At 35.7% G+C, this 18,250-nt stretch overlaps 1 protein-coding gene across 3 annotated transcripts in view; it reads left to right on the forward strand.

Moving 5' to 3' along the window:
* Positions 1-18,250, forward strand: part of SNTG1 (syntrophin gamma 1) — a 354,767-nt gene that overhangs the window by 226,579 nt on the left and 109,938 nt on the right. For all 3 annotated transcript variants that reach the window (XM_049817320.1, XM_049817330.1, XM_049817340.1), the window contains exons 8-10: positions 10,595-10,697; positions 12,096-12,178; positions 15,131-15,261. In XM_049817320.1, coding sequence (XP_049673277.1) covers positions 10,595-10,697; positions 12,096-12,178; positions 15,131-15,261 — 317 coding nt within the window. The remainder of the gene's footprint in view (positions 1-10,594; positions 10,698-12,095; positions 12,179-15,130; positions 15,262-18,250) is intronic.

Genomic DNA, 18,250 nt, shown 5'->3' on the forward strand with positions numbered 1-18,250 from the left:
CTAAGGTTTTTCTGGCTAATTGCTGAAATATGGCTATTGGTTTTGAGAGGCCATACACAACATTTTTCTTCAGTTCAGCTTATGATTATCTGCTGGAATCTGTTGTGTTCTCATACACTGTTGGATAGCTGATACACTATTTTTTTTTTTTTTTTCTAGAATAGTGAATGCTTTATCATGCACTGTGTGCCATACTACCTGCAGGCCACAAGCAAAATCTTAATATTCTACACAAGAGATATTGATATTATTACCTGTTTTGTGGGTTTTCCCATTTAGTTAGCAATTTCATGACTGAAGCTCTGGCCTATATCCTGCACTGAATGTTTTTGCAGCAGCTTTTATCACCAGAAAGTGTCATTCCAGTATAACCTGTCTTTTTTGTGAATTATTGGATGGTAATCAAAAACTTGCTTAAAGATGTGTCAGGGAAATCTGTGATGGAATATTTAGTATGGTGTATATTATAGTATACTATAGCCTAAATAATCTTTATTTTTTTTAGTCCAAGAGAATGTCTCTTATTAAATTTCTCTTCTTTAATTTAAAGATGGTTTTATCCATCTTTTACTATCTGAAATTCTTGTTAGAGAATAGCAATACTAAGAATTGGTTGGTAGCCTACAGAGAATTAGTAAGTTACGGTTCTGGCTTAGTCTTACCACTTTATAGTATATTGGACTAAAACCCACTAAAATGATACTATTTGCACGAGTAAATAAAGATAGATTTCACAAGGATGTTGTGCCGATATAATGAGTAGGAATAATTTCTACATATTATCTGTGTATTAAAATATGGCCTAGATTTTGCTTAAAAGAAAAAAAAATCCTTCCATTTTTGTGTCATGGATTCTTGAAGGTAAATGTACAAAGCCTCTGGAGGTTGCTTAATGTTCTACAGGTGTTAACAGCTTTTTTTGAATATTCTCCATAACATGTAGTTGAGAGAAAAAAAAAACATACCAAAATCTCAGCATAGCCTACTGTCACAGTCAGTTTCCGATTATTATGAAGTCCAAAAACCTTGTGTCTGAAATGAGGATCCTCTGTAGACAGATGGGGTAGCCTATCATTCATCTGGCTGTACACACTAGCACCCACGGGATGCTGTGCAACCTTTTGGCAAAGCTGCGTAGAAATCAGTAAATACTATCATAACAGTGATATAAATGTTTCTTCCATTTCAGTAGGAGTTTTGTTTTGTTTATTAAGAGGATTGCACATTTCTGCCAAAGCGGCTTTGGTCAATATTTGATTTGGACAGTGTCAATGAAATTAATCCCAAACAAAACCTGGTTCCTGTGTGAATTTCTGAACTATCATACCAATAAGAGGTTTACCCAAATATATACAATTGTAATAAAAGTGTATAGTATTGGTAGAAAATGAAATATACATGTTAATACAACTAGTTGAAACCAGGATTAGGCTTATGGATTTATAATATTTGACTGATGGTGGGGTTGAGTAGTTTACCTAAATAAATGGTGGTGATTTTATCAGTCTGTTAGAGTTGTAATCTACAGTTAGAAAACTAACTTAAAGTTTTGTGGTGTCCAAAAGAATTCAAGTTTCCTATTCCATATCTTTAAAAAATTGTAGAATAAATGCTGTTTAATTTCAAACACACTAGGAACAGTTCTACTGGTATTTCTAACATTTTCAATATTATTAAGGGATTTGCCTCATTCCTCTTAGCCAGTTGATCTGGAACTCATTAAATATATAATTACAAAAAAATGTATTCATGAATTAGCTCTGAAAGATAGGAGGTGCTGAGCAGCTGAATATATAATAGCATTCAAAAAGTGGAACAGCTGTGAGAGTTTAAAGTAGAGCACTTCTTAATATTGTATAACTAGACATACTGTTTAGTGTAGCTGAGTAATCCTAGAGAAGTAGAGCCATACACAAAGTAGGTAATGTGGAAACAAAAACAGGCAGTTCTGAACTCTGGCATGTACTCACTACATATAGATACACTGAAAAAGCTCATGAAACTTGGAAAGAGTTTGGGTTGGAGTCTTTGGTTGTTTGAATTTTTTTGTATCTTCATAGGTATTTTCTTTCATGGGTAACTGCATGTCATGTAGAGCTGAATGGCTAATAAGTGCATCTCTGTGTATTTATTTCTTCTATGGACCACAGTCCCAGACCAATAGTAGTCCATGGAATATAGGCTGGGAAACCTTAACAAGACCCATTGTTTGGAATTAGAATCACCATTTGCATTAGAATCAACAGTCTGAAACTCAGTTGGGATGAGTCAAAGAATATATAGATCATAGATCATGGTAAATAATGCATTTGAGTTGGAATCTATATAGGGAATTCATATTTTTTGTTTTTCAGTATATGGTATGTAATGTTTCAGTTCAGGGACCTATGGTGTCCCCTGTGACCTATGGTCAGGGACACTGAGGTATGGTGTTTCCAGTTTTGATAGACTTAAAATTTTAACAAGTTCTAATTCCTTGCTTTTCATAGTTTCTGTACTCTACTAATGGCCTTCTAATGATTTAATAAGAACTGTGATAACCAGTAAGTGCAGTCCTTAGTGAAACAGAATTCAAAATTAGGGTACCTGACCTAAGAATGCAAATTAAGCACTTATAGCAATATTTTTTATGGGTGATATTTATTGATGATGCTAGGATTAAGGAAAGAACAGGAAAAATGCTGCAGTCTTTTCCTCTGGCAGACTTTTACTTTCATAATTTTTTTTTCCTCAAGTGTTTACATTGATATATTTTGCTGCAGCACTCCTATATTACTTTTGAAAAGATAAACATGCAACTAAGCAATAATTGCACTCTATTGCTATTCTGATTGAAAGATTATTAAATATTTTAGCGTTGATTATGAAGCATAAGAAAGTTTAAAGATTTCCAAAAAGCTGTCATCAGATCTTTTAGACAAACTTGTAAGTACTCCATTCCACAGGTCTTGGACTTCAATGTTTAAAAACAGATACTTTTTTTCAAACTTGATTTTAAACACATCACTGATGTGACAATATTCTCTTTTTACGTTGGAACTGCATTGAAGAAAGAACTGACAGGAGTCTGTGTCCTCTGTGTGACCTATATTTGGTCCTCTATTGCCTGATGGATTTTTTTGGTGTGAGTTAATTATATTTCCAATAAATTATTTGTGAAATTAATCTCTTTCTCCTACCTCCTCATTACACTTATTAAAGTTGCTTACATCTGATTATTTTAGTCATTTCCTATGAAGAAAACTCAGTAGATATCTCTTAGTGTCAGCTAATATAAATGGCCTACTTTGCATGTAGGCCATGATGAAACATGATGATATCTATTTTTAAAGGCAGATTATTAGTTTTCTACTACCGCTTTATACAGGAGTCTTGAGGTTGCATGTTCTGGTAGCTCTGTGTCTAAAGCCCATGAGCCTGTGAAAACAACTAGGGCAAGGATCAATGAAGGAAGCCTGAATATCGCTATAAGATGACTGGTGTGACGTTGTCCATCTGAGAAATGACCTGATGGTCTAGCTTAAATGGGTGCTGTCACTTGGAATCAAGAATAATTTTGTTTCTAAGTGGTCAGTCTGATGGGACTTGTCGAAAAGCATCAAACCCTGAATCTCTGTGTATGTTGCTCTGAAATGAGCTTTTGTATAGTGCCTCCGTAGCTGGAGCATTCGCTGCGTAAGTGCTACCTCAATTCAATTCCAGTGTCATCTTAAGAAGCCATAAACCTCTGTCTGCCACTTTTCAGAATAATTGCTTAGTGGTAGGCTCAGTAGGGTATCTTTGCTGTAACTACTAGTCTTACTGCATACCCCCTGCACTTTTTTTAAAACGGTGCCAGTAGCAAGATACATGCAGAAGAGGGTGCTGAATAGAAGGGCACGTCTTCCTGCATCCTCAGCAGGTGCACCATTCTGCCCTGCTTTTCCTTTTGCCTTGTTTGAGGAAGCTCCCAGTTCTAGTGTGCAGCTGGTTTGGGTTTGTATCTAAATATCTCACAGAGGTTCTGGAACCAGACAGCAAAAAATTAAAACCTGCAACTGTGGTAGTGTCAACCTATGGTCTGAAGTATGCTTCGAGTTGTGCAGTCTGAGTAGGAACTGCTGTCATAAAACGGTGTTCTAGTTTGCTCTGTATATCAGTTAGAGAAATTTTCTGAAGGAAAAAAAGCTTTGATAGTTTTTACTATTATATTTGTTGACTAAATTTCATTGTTGGCAAATACTGTGGTGAATATTAGATCGTAGGAATTAAAAACTCCCCATACAGTGATGTGTTTTTGATGCAAATATTCTGTATTAACTACATGGCTTTTACTGAATTAAACAGTTGAGATTTTAAATAAATATAATCCAAGAGCGTTGTGTGCATGCATTGAGCCTTCTAGCTCTGGGCCTTTATGTGATTGTACCAAAATGCGTGTTGTGGTATCTGCTGATGGACTTGATACTAGTTCATTGTGTAACTGCACAGTGGCTAGGAAGATATCTTCTACTTTTCTTTTTTTTTTTTTCCCCAGATGTTTATAATTCGAGGTATTCATCAAAGAACTGAATTTTCCTTTAGAGCACACTGAAGAGTGGAATTTGCTCCACTTCAGGAGAACACAGATCTTGGGGACTGTATAAGTCTTCTGTTTTAAATCTTTACCACATCATTGGTGGGTAAATTTCATTAGTAATTTAAGAGAGGATTTACAGTCTTATTCAGGAAAGAATACTTAACTGAAGTCAGAGGGACTTCACGCTTCAGTGCTTTCCTGAATATATTGAGAGAGACTTCAACATATGCTCAAATGTTTTCTTGAACTGAGACTTTAAAAGGTTTTATAAAATTAAAAGGCAATATCATTGTAGACATTATTAAAAATTCAGACGTGTTATTATTATGTAGAGATTTTATTCAGCAATATCACACATCACCATAAAATTCACTTCTTCAAATGGCCCCCTTGCAGTTATTACAGTAATTTCATGGAAATACAGACACTGTCACTCCAGAAACACGAGCTCTTCTAATTTCACTGTTTCACACAGCTACTGGTTCAGACAAGCACAACTGTTATTTTTGCCTGTCTCACTTCACTCATTAATATCCTAACTTTATATAGGGCTATTTGTGGTAGAAGTAAATTAATTCTTGATTCCCACTAACAGTAAGCTTGTGCTTTGCGTAAGAAAGTTTATTGACAGTATTTAATGTTTCTGTTTGTGTAGTTCTTTTCACATCAACTCATTCTACATTAAATACATATATGGTTTCTAAAACAGCAGCAGGAATTTAACATATAGCCATAATGTTGGTGAGGAGATATTAAGATTTTTCAGTGTCACAGCTTCTTCCTGTAACAGGGATGACTTCATTATACACTGTGCACCAACAAATCAATAGCTAGTATCGCTCACTAGATGAAAGAAAAACACCCACCACCTAAGTCAAGCAGTAACAGCAATACTAAATAGCTTTTCATTATTTAATCCATACAATATCTATATTAACACATTAAGTGTTACTATTCATTGTGAACTATTAAAATAAAAACCTGGTATAGTTAGATGGATTCATGTGCCTGAAATCTAAGGCTTTGTGGAAGATCTCGAAAATATTAAAAATATAGGGCTTTTTTATAGAAAAAACCCATACATCTTGAATAGTCAGTACAGCCTCTGGAAATAAAACAGATTATTACCTTTCAATGATACAGAGAATAAGCAAATCTTTTTAATGGTGCCTGGTCATGCATTTTCTGCAGTCCGGGGTGCAGTGCTTTAGAAATTGCCAGGTCAAATGCATAGAGATACACATCTCTTCTGAAGGGGGTTTTTCCATGACTTGCAGTGGGAGATATAATCTTGTTAGACTTTGCAAATGTTAGGTCTACTACTGAGTAAAATATTTGTCAGGCAAATATTCCATGGATTTAGCACTATGAATTTATCTCACCTTCATCAAACTCTTCATAGATGGTTAAAAAAACCTTAGGGAGTTGCTGCATTTTTGCTTTGAACTTTTTGAAATAATGTTTCTATATTTATTCAAAATTTGTATTCCTTTCAAAAATATGTTTCTTTTTCACTGTTTAGAACTTGGATCCATTTATATCTTTTCTCATAATAGGGTAAATGTTTTAAGTATTTTTATTTGATGTAAATTTAGAAATGCCTTCTCTATCAGCAGTAATGAACTGAAAATCTCTTACTTATACAGCTACATTTCATTAATATTGAAAATGTTTTTACCATTTATACACAGTGGGGATGAGATTCTAATTCTGTTTCAGGACTAATAAGAACTGTTAGCATTGTCTTTGGTAATTTGATTGTACACTTATTAGAGCAACACTATTTCTTAAAATAGCCACTTTGTATTTTAAAGGAAAGCAATTAATTGTGGAGTAGGCACTCATAAAGTAAATAGCTAATCTTAACAAGATGATAAATGCTAGTTGTATTCTACCCAATGTGGGAATATTTTGGGGAGGGATGGGATCATCCTGGAAATCAGTGATCAGTCAGCAATTGTATGCAGTAACCCTAGTAAAATTTATTTTTGGAAGGTCCAGACACATTTCTATAGAATAAGAAGTGGGAGTGGAAGAAAATTAGTATACTTTTTCCAGTGACCTGTTGTTTTTTTTAATCTAATGAAAAAAATGTGATACCACTTTAATGCCACTGTTCAACCTTCAGTGAATCAAGATCTCCACAGTTCTCTATTTTTGCTGTTTAAAATACACATTAATCCTGAATGGAGGAAAAAAACCACCCCAACCCCAACCCCACATTTTTATAATTTGTGGACTAATGTATCGATAAATCAAGGAATTTAACATAATTATATCAAAATATCAAAGTAGACATTGCAAAATTAGAAAAATCCTGAGAGTCTTCTAAATGACTGCAAATTCTTAAGAGAGCTTCATTGTTTGCAGGAAATAGAAAATAGTACCTAGCTTTTTAATCTTCACTCATTTTTATCATGCATACAGTATGTGATGGTGCTGGCAAAAAATCTTGAGTTAGTTACTCTGATCAACCTAGCTCTAAGGTTTTCTTATAAATCAGAAAATATTCTGTGATTCTGAAAAGGATGTATAAAGGATTTAGATAGTCTACTTCCCTCTTATGTTTGAAAGTAACCTTGAAAATTTCTAGAATTATCACTGCCAGAAATAACGAACACGTACGTTGTCAATGATAGTGCTTGGTTGACAAGATATTGGCAATGTATATACAATAAATGTGAGGGAGCTTTCTTTTAAGTAGGAGAGCAGGATGGCTGAGCAGATATCTATTTATCTAAAAATTACATCATGATTGACAACTAGTTTCTTCAGTATGTTCATGAATTGACTTCAGTGGTAAAAGCTCATTACTGCTTTGTTAGTGGAATATGCTATCAATTCTTCAGTTGCACATGGGTATACTTGTGCAGATAAATTAATTTTTCATGAATGTACATTTTCCAAACCTGAACAAGCAATACTTTTACATTCACACAATCCTCATTTTACCAAAATAGCTCTACAAAGTTTTGAGCTAAACTGATGTTAGGCAACAAGCAAGAGAGAAGAAAAAATTAATATGCCAGTATCTCTGACTATTGGTAGAATTCCACTCATGTTTGTAAAACTCCAGAAATTCATACTGTATTGTATCTTCCAGGCAAACTGTTTGACTCCCTGTTTTCAAGTGGATTTTGGTTTGTTTGTTTTTTGTTGGTTTTTTTCATAAACATAATTCTCCATCACAATTAGTCACATTACTTTTGGCTGTTATCTTTTTTTGTAAAAGTTATCAGTTTTCCATTCGTGAACATAAGCTGTTCTGGCATGCCACTAAAAATATTCCTCAGTAGGAGTAGATTTCCTATTGTACCTCATTCTCTTTCTGTGTGGAGGAATGGCACTATGGTATGGTGTACACACTGAATGAGGACACAAAGTAAATGAATCCTGTGAGGCATACTCAATTTAAAACAGTTCAGTAATTGTTCATTTCTTACGTAAAATAAAGACAAAAAATGTAAAATAACAGTAAAGCTTTCAACTGAAATCTATAAAAAGACAATTAATAAATTTAATTAAAAATCCTATTTTCTTCAGCTAACCTTATTTCCCAGAATGGCTTTGTTAATGTTCACTTACTAGAAAGTAAGTGAAATGGGATCAATAGCTCGTCTCCTCTTTATTGTAATCATTACTTAGTAGTTTTCTTTTTTAAATTTTTATCTTTCTTTAGTCTTTATTCTGCATGTCAAAATCTAGTCACTTTCTGGATTATATGCTTCATACACTCCAAAATACACTCAGTGAAATCAGTATTGCTGATTTCAACTAAAATGTGTAGCAGCTTAAATTCTTCATCCTATGAGATAAAGAAGTTTGAGAGAGAGAGAGAGAGAGAGGTTAGAGGAAAAGGTCATAGTAGACTACTTATGGCAACTTCTAGCCTTTACAGAACAATATATTATCAAATGAAATCATGTAGGTTCATGGCTTGTTTTACTCGTGGAAGAAGAAAGATTCAGGGGCAGAGTTTACTGTCTCAGCTTCTTTCACAAATGATACCCACTTATTCTTAGGTATCTTAAAAGGTGACTTTATAAATTAAAGTTGGTAATGCTGTAACTTCTCCACTTATTTGTTCCCTGTTCCCGAGTAAAAAGAAATATTTTTTTGAAAGGCAGAAGGTAGCTCTATTTTTCCTGCACTCTGTCTATCCACATCTGTCATTTCAATAGACAATACATGCCTGTAAGTTTCTGCTTTGGCTGTGACTATTCTGAACTGTGTGACTGCTACATAAGAGAGGAGAAGGATGAATTTCTATGAAGGCTGAGGATATGGTATGGTTTCTCTGATGGAATTCAGGACTTCGGAGTCTTTATCTACTGTTCCACAGATTACAAGTGATCTTTCTATGACATAAGTACTACTTACAAATTCTAAGGTATAAAACATATCAGAACTGGGAAGTGCTCATCAAAGATGCTCATGTTACAGATGAAGTTTTTGACATGCAGTTTAAGTTGATGAAATTTGTTGTGATGTGTGTGTATTTGCACACATACGTATAAATACACACTACACTGCAAATTGTGCTTTGACAACTAGTGTGTTATTTTAAACAATAAAGAGCCTAAAATTTCAAAGTGGATTTCAGATACTGAATCAAATATCTGACATCATATTGCTACTCCTCTGTAACAACCACTATGGAATAGGAAGTATTGTGTTTAAAGGCGAAGTCGGCATTTTTTCTTGAGGAATTGCTTTAAGTTAATGTAGTGATTCCATGTGAAAGCAGCCCTGCATATAGTTATATACATGTATGTAACCATGTGGGATAGGTTGTTGGTAGGTATAGGTTAAAGAATAACAATCCTCCGTAAATTATTTACAAGGCTTTCCCACAAGCAGCAGCACGACAGAAGGGTTACCTCTGTGTTATCCAGTTACCATGAAAACACAGCAGAAAGGGAATAAATATAAAATGCTAGTTTAAAATGTTTGTGTAATGTCACTGTGTAGTAGCTCTCCAAACACTGCTCCCAGTGAGCCAGCTCTCTGCACAGTATGAGTGCAGTCACTCAGATAGAGGTATGGTGCAATCTTCTGTCTTTGTAAGCCGAAATTAAATCAACCCTTGAAGAGTTTTGAAGGTATAGAGCCAGAAGAACAGGAAGTGGTTGTGGTCTGAAACAGAGTTGTGTGACCTGAAGCTTCTTGGCTCTCATGTTATAAGCCAATTCAAATGTTATTCTCCCACTGTTAAGTATAACATTTTGCTTAGCTGCTTTTGTGCCTCCTTTGTGCCACTCTGGGGAGATGCCTGGGGTTCCCTTTCTCTGGTGCGTGTCTTGAAGTGTCTATCAGCCATACCACCCAAAAGCTAAAGGCATGAACAAGAGCTGCAGGAGCAATTGTGGGAGAGTACAGGAAGGCTAAAAGCATTCACAGGTGGATAGGTGATTTACGCATTTCTACGTCCAAAATGCAAGCTGCCCTTTGGCAAAACCCAAGCTTCTGCTTGTCTAAGACTTCAGGCTTAAAATAGGTACTTCTCCTCTGTAAGGAAGATTAGGTCTCTCATCCATGCTGGAGTGCTTTGGCTAAATTTAACTCTGACTGTCGGGTAGATTTACTCCTAGGATTATGGCACAGCTATGGAAACCACTGCTATTCTTTTGGTTGGAGATTTATGAGACAACCTTGGTGGGGGGGGGGAGGGGGGGGGGCGGGAATAATAAGTATTTTTTTTTATAGATACATGCTAGTGTGGATGATGCCAGATCTGAAAGAAGGAGGGGCACAGCTGAACAGTGTCAGGGAGCAAGTTGTGCAATAGTACAGTGCAAAGTCAGTGCTATTATAGGAGGTCAAAGCCCACCTCCCCACCTAGTCTATGTGTGACTAGAAACATGTCAGACAAGCATATAGAAAGCTTTACATCTTGCTTTCTTTTAAGAAAAAAGTCATTACAATAAAGTACTAAGCAGTTATGTTCTGGTATGTGAAAGCTGTGTGGTGTTGCTTACATGACGCATTTTGGCCGTACGTTTATTTCAAGGTGCCCTGTCTGTGTTTCTCTTCCAGGTTCAGGTCCTTCGCAACGCAGGGGAAGAAGTGACTCTAACTGTGTCCTTTCTGAAAAGAGCACCTGCTTTTCTCAAACTGCCACTGAATGAAGATTGTGCATGTAAGCCTTTATTACTTGGCCAAAAGAAAACTCCATCCAATGCTCATGAACGCTTGCAGCTTCTGAACCTTCTGTGCATTGAGAGTGACTGATGGCAGCTTTTTTGGTCAGCTTTGCTGCCTGAATATGAGCTGCTTGTATTGCCAGGTCTTGTAGTAACATTCACCTCAAGCAAAAAAATTGCTGTCTTTGCTTGAAAAACAGATTACCAGGCATTTGGCTGGTGTGAATCAGCAAAGTTGCAGGTAGAACAGCGGAATTACATTAGTTTATAGTAGCTCACACCCTAATGCAGAGTACTTAAAAGCAGTTTTTCAGGCAGCATCAGATAACATTTTAGTCTGAAAGAGTTTTGTCTTGTAAATGTGAAAATGAGATTGTGTGTGTATAGTTAGAGGGCTTAACTTTACCATTTAAAATTCAGAGGCTTTGGTGGAGGTGTCTGTCTACCTAAAAATAAATTACTCTGGGATGATTAGTATTTTGTTTAAGTCCAACAGAGTTTTAGTCAACTAGCCCCATGAGAGGCATATGGAGACAGCTGTCTTCCTTTAGTTATATTAAATTGTAAGTGTGGGTGCATAATTATAGATAGTTGCAGCATATCTAAGCATATTTATATGTCAGCCTGTGCCTTTTGTCACCATTGCTTTCCTTCTGCTTCTTGTTCCCAAGAGGGTAAAATGAATTGCTTAACTTTTAAGCAACAAAACAATAAATATTTGATTTCAATACTTCTAGTCTTTGATTTTAAGTTAGTAGGAATTAAGTAAACTGAATTCTGAAATAATATTTTATACAATAATTTGTTGAAATACTGTCTTTATCTTTCATCTAGGTATTAAATTTCAGTGAGACAAGAAAAAATTTACAGCACCATATCCTTAAGTAAAAATGTATCCCAGTACATTGGTCCCTTTTATGAATGCTTGTCTTACCACAGATTACCCTGAGTAACACACACAAACATGCATTTGCATTGATCCTATCATGTTGCTTTTGAGGTGTAGCACTGTAATTTCCTAAACTGTTACAAGAACAGTCAGAACTGTAAAATTTATCAAGAGTAACAAAAACATTATCTGACTAGTTCCCTCAAATGAAAAACAAGTGAGGAGGTACATGCTTTCCTTTTATTATCAAATTTGAAAAAAACCTTTGGGGTTTTTTTCTTACCAAACAGATTATTAACTCTTTTAAGCAAAGCACCAGGAGAGGGATTCTTGAGCCTCCGCTCTGCTCAAGGCAGATACTGGCTGAACGGAGAAAGTAAATGAATGTTAGATATGAAAAAACTAGGGCTGCGGGGGGAATACAGACATACAGACATACACGCAAATTTGAATTATAGCATTATAGATTAATTAAGATTTTTTGGTGTATTCATGTTTGTATTAGGTGCCCCCAGTGACCAAAGCAGTGGCACATCCTCTCCCCTATGTGACAGTGGTTTGCATCTCAACTATCATCCCAACAACACGGTAAGAGCTTGTATTTCTTTGATGGAATTACACAGAAGAATAATAATACTGTAATAGCTAAATGGAAGTAACTAATAAAGGACAGCAACATGGGAGGAGCTCTAATTAACATTGGAGATAGACAGTCCCATAGGGGGCAAAAAGAGTTGCCAGATATTATGGCTGAGAATTAAACTGTGACAAATATACCAGCTGAGATTGTGCCTTGATAGCTGTGATTACTATTTTTGTCTGGGCGATGCAATAGGGATTTTTTGAAAGTTTTTTCTTCTAGATTATTTCTGCAGCATAGGAATTCAAATTATTAAAATAAAAATATTTAAAGAAAAGGTAGAAAAGTTTTTCAGAATATTTTTCCATTATTTTTATTTAATTTATTATCTAAAACCTTTGGCAAAGGATGTTTTAGGTACAGTTTTTGCTTATTTTTAAGGTAGGAGCATTTTACTTCTAGTAACTTACACTGAAAATCTTACTGACAAATGATAGTATTATGGAGCAAAGTATCTTTAAGACGAAATGCTACAGCTGTCTGATCAAATTTTTAGTAAAAGATGCCTCTGAAGTACAACAAGGGCCTTTTAACAATTTTCTTAGACAGGAAATGCAAAATTTCCATTATTTTATATAGATCTAAAGGGGGGTTTGCTGTGTATTTGGCTTTGTGATAGGTGAAAATACCCAGATAAAATAAAAAGCACTGAATAAATACACCAATATACAGCATAATTATTACAGATATATTAGAAAAACAGAAATGTAAGCATTGGTAGGTAGACTTTGCTGTTTTTAATTGCTGGCTTGTTTTATTGTTCTTTCATACTTCACTGCTAAAGGTTTTTAATAGGAGCCCAGAGTCTTAAAAGTCAATAGCACAGATTTTAAGCTTGATTATAATCTGGAAAACTTTTAGGATTTATACATATTTGTGGAAGCTGGAATTCATAAAAATTGGATAAAAACAGTAAAATTGGCATCTTAATGCAGGTCAAATAATAATTTTATATATACATATATATATGTAAAACTAGTGCAACAACATCAGAAGCAGACTTATCTCAACAGTCTATATGTGTAGGCATGTAGAAAGGCTATTGCAGCAGATCCTAAACTTATTTTGCTAGCAAATTCATTTCTAACTTTGCTTTTAGGGTAAAAACCATGCTTCCATTTGTGAATCCTATTTCTGCACGTGTTGAAGCTGATCTAAATTAGCTACTGTTTCTATCTGAACTGATTATAATTTACTGAAACTAAGTCTTTTTCTCTCATTTTAAATAATATAATCAGGCATCATGAGGCTATAATTCACCCTAAATTAAATTTTTCTGCTGAAGACCAGGATGGGGTTCTTCTCTCAGATGTCCCCTTGTAAAGGGAATAGAATGCTTCATAAAACCAAATGAGACCTCTGTATGAATTCCTAAATTATGTACAACTCTTATGTCATGTTCCTTCCTTTTTCTCAGAACATTCTCTAGAATGCATTATGACTTATGGACCTAGTCTATTTCTTAATTTATAGCCTTGGTGATTCGCGTGAAGGAGCTTTCTGACTCAGAATTTGGAATAGACTGGACTGGTTTTGGTCTTTTGTCAACAATTAAGAGTTATGTAGGCTAAAGGTAGGGTTAGCTTTTCTGTTGCAGCCAGATCTAGGCCTACAGTTTGCATCTAAACTTTTTGCCACATTTCAACTTTTTCCTCAAATGTAATCACAGCTAAAAAAAGGTTCCTGAAAGCAGACAGAAAACGTTAAAAATTCAAGACAATGTTCAAAACAATGTCCTAGCTTAGTCTTCCTAGCCAATCATTTATTTATTTGGATTGAATCTATGGAATGTTTCACCAGAAATTTAGTGTTTTAAATAAGTGAATCTACTTAGGAAAATCCTGCTGTTCAGCTAAATTGATGTTCATAGACATCTTTTATTTTATATACATAAAACATACATGAACATATATGTAAAAGTAAAGTTCAACTTGTCAAAGCTTTATAATTCCATAGATCTTACACAAAAATCACACTCTAGAAAAAATACAAGGTGTACTTAATTTTTGTAATATTTATTTAATAGAAGATACAGGTAAGGAAAAAAATATGAAGTCTGGGATTAAAAAACTGTAAATGATGCAGAATCAGCAGGTACAATTTTACTGATATGCTAAAAGTACTACATACATTTCAGTGAGAATCCTGCTTCTTCAGAAAAATAACATCTTCACCAGCATTGTTTTGTAAAGCATTTTATAAAGAAAGGAAGAGGTCTTGGAATTTTTAAAATAAATTTTAAAATTGGTAAAATTAGACTGTAGATATTTAAATACTCACTCTTTGTAGATATGATCATAGGCATGATAAAGTTCAATTTTCGTATAAGTTATGTCTTGTGTAAATAGGTAAAATTAAAATATTCATCATAAGCATGTAGTTTTGACTAAACATTTTTCATCACGTGTTAAATCCTATTCACAATTACCAGGTTTTAAGGTGAAGTCAATAGAATAGACATGTATGAAAATGTGTGCGGTGCCACAGGAAACACCTGAATTACGGTTGTATAGCGAATAATTTAGAGAACAACTTTATTCAAGGTGCAGGTATAAAACTAGTAGCTGATGACATGATATGTAGTACACATTCACTGCTATTCATGACTAGTCATTTCAAAAAAAAGGACACAGTCTGTTTTCCCTAGGTTTTTAGAATACTGTTCCTCACACTTCCTCCAAGCATATTGATGTTGAGGTTTATATCGATTTCTTTTATTTGTGAGAAAAAGTTCAGAATTTCTCCAGTGCTAGCCAAAACTGATGCCAGATGATTTGGGGAAAGTGGAACACAATGCCAAATGAAATAGAAAGTCTTTGAAGTCTATCTCTCTCTTTCCAAATCTGCTGAGTACTTATAACGAAGCCCAAAACTGAGAAGGAACTTTTAATGTTTTTCAGGATACATTATCATGTTCCTCATGGCCAGCATCCCCAGGACTTAGATGGGAAAAAAGGTGGTGTGATCTCCGATTAATTCCACTTCTTCATTCACGGTTTTCCCAGTACCTTCCAGGATCAGATTTGTGCAGGTAAAGAAGTTCAGAAAGTTGAAACTTGCCTTCTTGTTTGACAGATACAAGCCTTAGGGAGTTGCCTTGTTAAAGGAATGGCATTATTAGTTCCGCTACAGCTGTCAGAGACCTGAAACATAGGAGCTTTCATGAAGGTCTTTCTAGGTCCACCTTGGCCCATATTCTGCTCTGTTGTCAACCAGGACCAGGTATGTGGGGAAGACATGCGATCTTCCCACTTGCACTTAGTGGTCAGCATGTTTCTCAGTTTGAGATTGCACGTAGGTCATCATTTTAATAACTGCTAATGCTCCTGTCCTCAAAAGCTTCTTTATAAGCTGCTTTTTTAAATATCTTTGGCTTTTGTAGTGCACTGTGGCATTGAGCTCTGCAACGTAACTATGTTTTTAAAATGTACTTCCTTTTGTTTGTGTTAAAGCTCTCACCTGATAACTTCATTGGGTGAAATAGTCTTGTTGTTCAGGAGCAGCAAAGGCTGGCTGCCCCGTGGGGAAGGCAAGCCAGGAGCAGAGGGTGGCAGCGAGGCTGGACGAGGCAGTGTCCATGCAGACAAGGGCCCCATCCCACTGCCCCTGGTGGAGGAGCAAAGCAGGCCTAGAGGTGCTCTTCAGATGAGTCCGTCACGGTGAGGTGGGGCTCAGGTCAGGCTGGGAAGTCAGCCCACGGGTCAGGTCCGAATCAGTGGGGTACGTGTCCAGACACAGGCATAGCTGCAACCAAACTCAGGCGAGGACCGAGGGCGAAAGCCTGAGCTGATACAGAGCTCCTGAGTGAGGGGAGCGGCAGGCCCCCCCACTCAAGCTCTTTTACAGCAGCCTGATCCCACATCCCACGGCCACGCCATGGCAGAGCTGGCCTCAAGCACAGGAAGCTAGGCACCCAGGAGGAGGGTGGACTCTGGGCCCTGACCCTTGTCTCAGGGGGAATGCTAAATAAGCATTCTTGATTTATGTTTTTATAACTTCAGATGACTGTCTTCTGTTTTCCGGTTTGAAGGATCCCTATTGTTATCTCCTTTTAGGGAAACCCTTCCATAGCTCTGATTATCCTTGTTACTCTCTCTGTTTCTTTTGTAATTCTAATATATCTTCTATGAGACAAGGTGATCAGGACTGCAAAGAGGATCGCTCTTGATTTATATCAAGACATAATGATGTTTTCCATTTTCTTCTCTGTTCTTGTCTAATACTTTGTAGTAACCTTTTGACCGTTACTGAGCACTAAGGTGATGTTTTTCAGAGAATTGTTTGTAGTAACTCTTGCATTTCTTTCTTCAATGTTTATAGCTACAGTAAGGTTCTTTGTTGCTTACATATAGCTCAAGTTATTTTTTTCCCATATGTGTTAGTTTGCATTGATTAACATGGAATTTCATTGCCATTTTGTCTCCCAATCACTGGTGAAGCTGCCCAAAGCTCATAGTCAGGTTTAAAATTATTGCATCATATAGACTTACAACTTGTCATTGTTTAATTTAATATTATCCTAGTAAATCAGAAGAAATCAGAAAGGAAGACAAGAATATTCTGCAATGATTAGTGTTTTTCAAGTGTTATGCATTTAAATATGAAAGAAAGTAGCTACAAAATCCAACAAGGCATAGTAAAAAATAAGATCATGCTTGTTAAAAGGTTTAAATACCTAGATATATTGTGGATTAATTTATCATCTGTATATATAAGAATGAAGATCTAATACTAAAAAATTCTGTGAGTTCCAGTATGTAAGTCATTAATTTGAAGGTAGCTGTCTACAGTTATAGAGCATGTTTCTCCATTACTTCTTCTTCTAACCCATCAGAAACATTAACTCTTAAAATAAGCACAAAGGACTTCTCATTTGTGAGGCTGTGAGGCGTTACTACCTGAAATAAACTCTGGCTTCCCTGTGTAGCCTTCTTGTCTGCCAGCTTACATGTGTGAGTCTGGGAAGAATAGTGTGTTAAGATATACCCTGATGGTTCATCAGGCATTAGCAGTTTAAAATTTCCTGTTCCTCCATTCAAACACATGTAAAATTACCTAATTAATATAGAAAAGCTTCATTAGTATTTCTGGAAAGACTGTTTTGTGAAAGAACCTCCCCAGTGTGTCTGTTGTTATGTTCACCCTTCCAGTGTTTCTGTTGGTCCTACAGTCAAGTGATGCCATCTGTCCCCAGGGCTGGATTTATGATCTCCTCCAGAAACTAGGGGAAGGGGAATGTTCTTGAACCTTAGTTCGGAGTTTGCATGGGGTGAATTTTTTTGTTTCTTATCACAGCCTGCTTCCTTCTCATTGGTTCTCAGCAAACGTCTGAAAATTTCACAAAAGCTTTCCACAGCCTCAGTTAATTCTAAGGGCTGTTGTTTCTCAGAAGTACACTACCTAGGTCTGTCAGCCTTTTTCCTATTCACAGAGCTGAAATTAAAGCAGGTTAGGCAATAATTGTTTCACCACTAGATAATTGTGAAGCTAAAAAGAGCCTGAAGCTTTTGGCTGGTAATAGCAAAATTGTATTTACTTGGCTGCGTCATCCTTGTTCTGTTGAGGAACAATGGCTGGCCGAGGGAGTCAAGGTGTAAACCAAAGGCTACAACAGCTTATTGACTGAACTGAAAAGGAACAGGATGTAGTCAACACAGAGGCAGGAGATTTTTTATTAAATTATATGAAAACCTTCAGCTCAACATTTAACAATGGTTGAAACAGAAATAATTAAGAGCACGTAGTATAAAGGGCCCAAAATAATAACAGTCAGATCTGAGATCTGTTCTGCTGTATACTTCAGATAAGATATTGAATTGAATAGAACTACTCACATGGAAAATTAGGACATATTCAACTATCCATAGATCTAGGGTTTTAAAATTCAGTTTTCTGCATCAATAAAACACAAGCTTAAAGTGCACAGCATAGAATTGTACATTACAGAAAAGGATTTTTAGGTAGTAACGATATTCCTGAGATTTAAATTCCCAGAAAATAAATTTAAAAGTATATTCCTA

This window comes from Accipiter gentilis, chromosome 2 (assembly GCF_929443795.1).
Source record: "Accipiter gentilis chromosome 2, bAccGen1.1, whole genome shotgun sequence".
NCBI classification, from domain to species: domain Eukaryota; kingdom Metazoa; phylum Chordata; class Aves; order Accipitriformes; family Accipitridae; genus Astur; species Astur gentilis.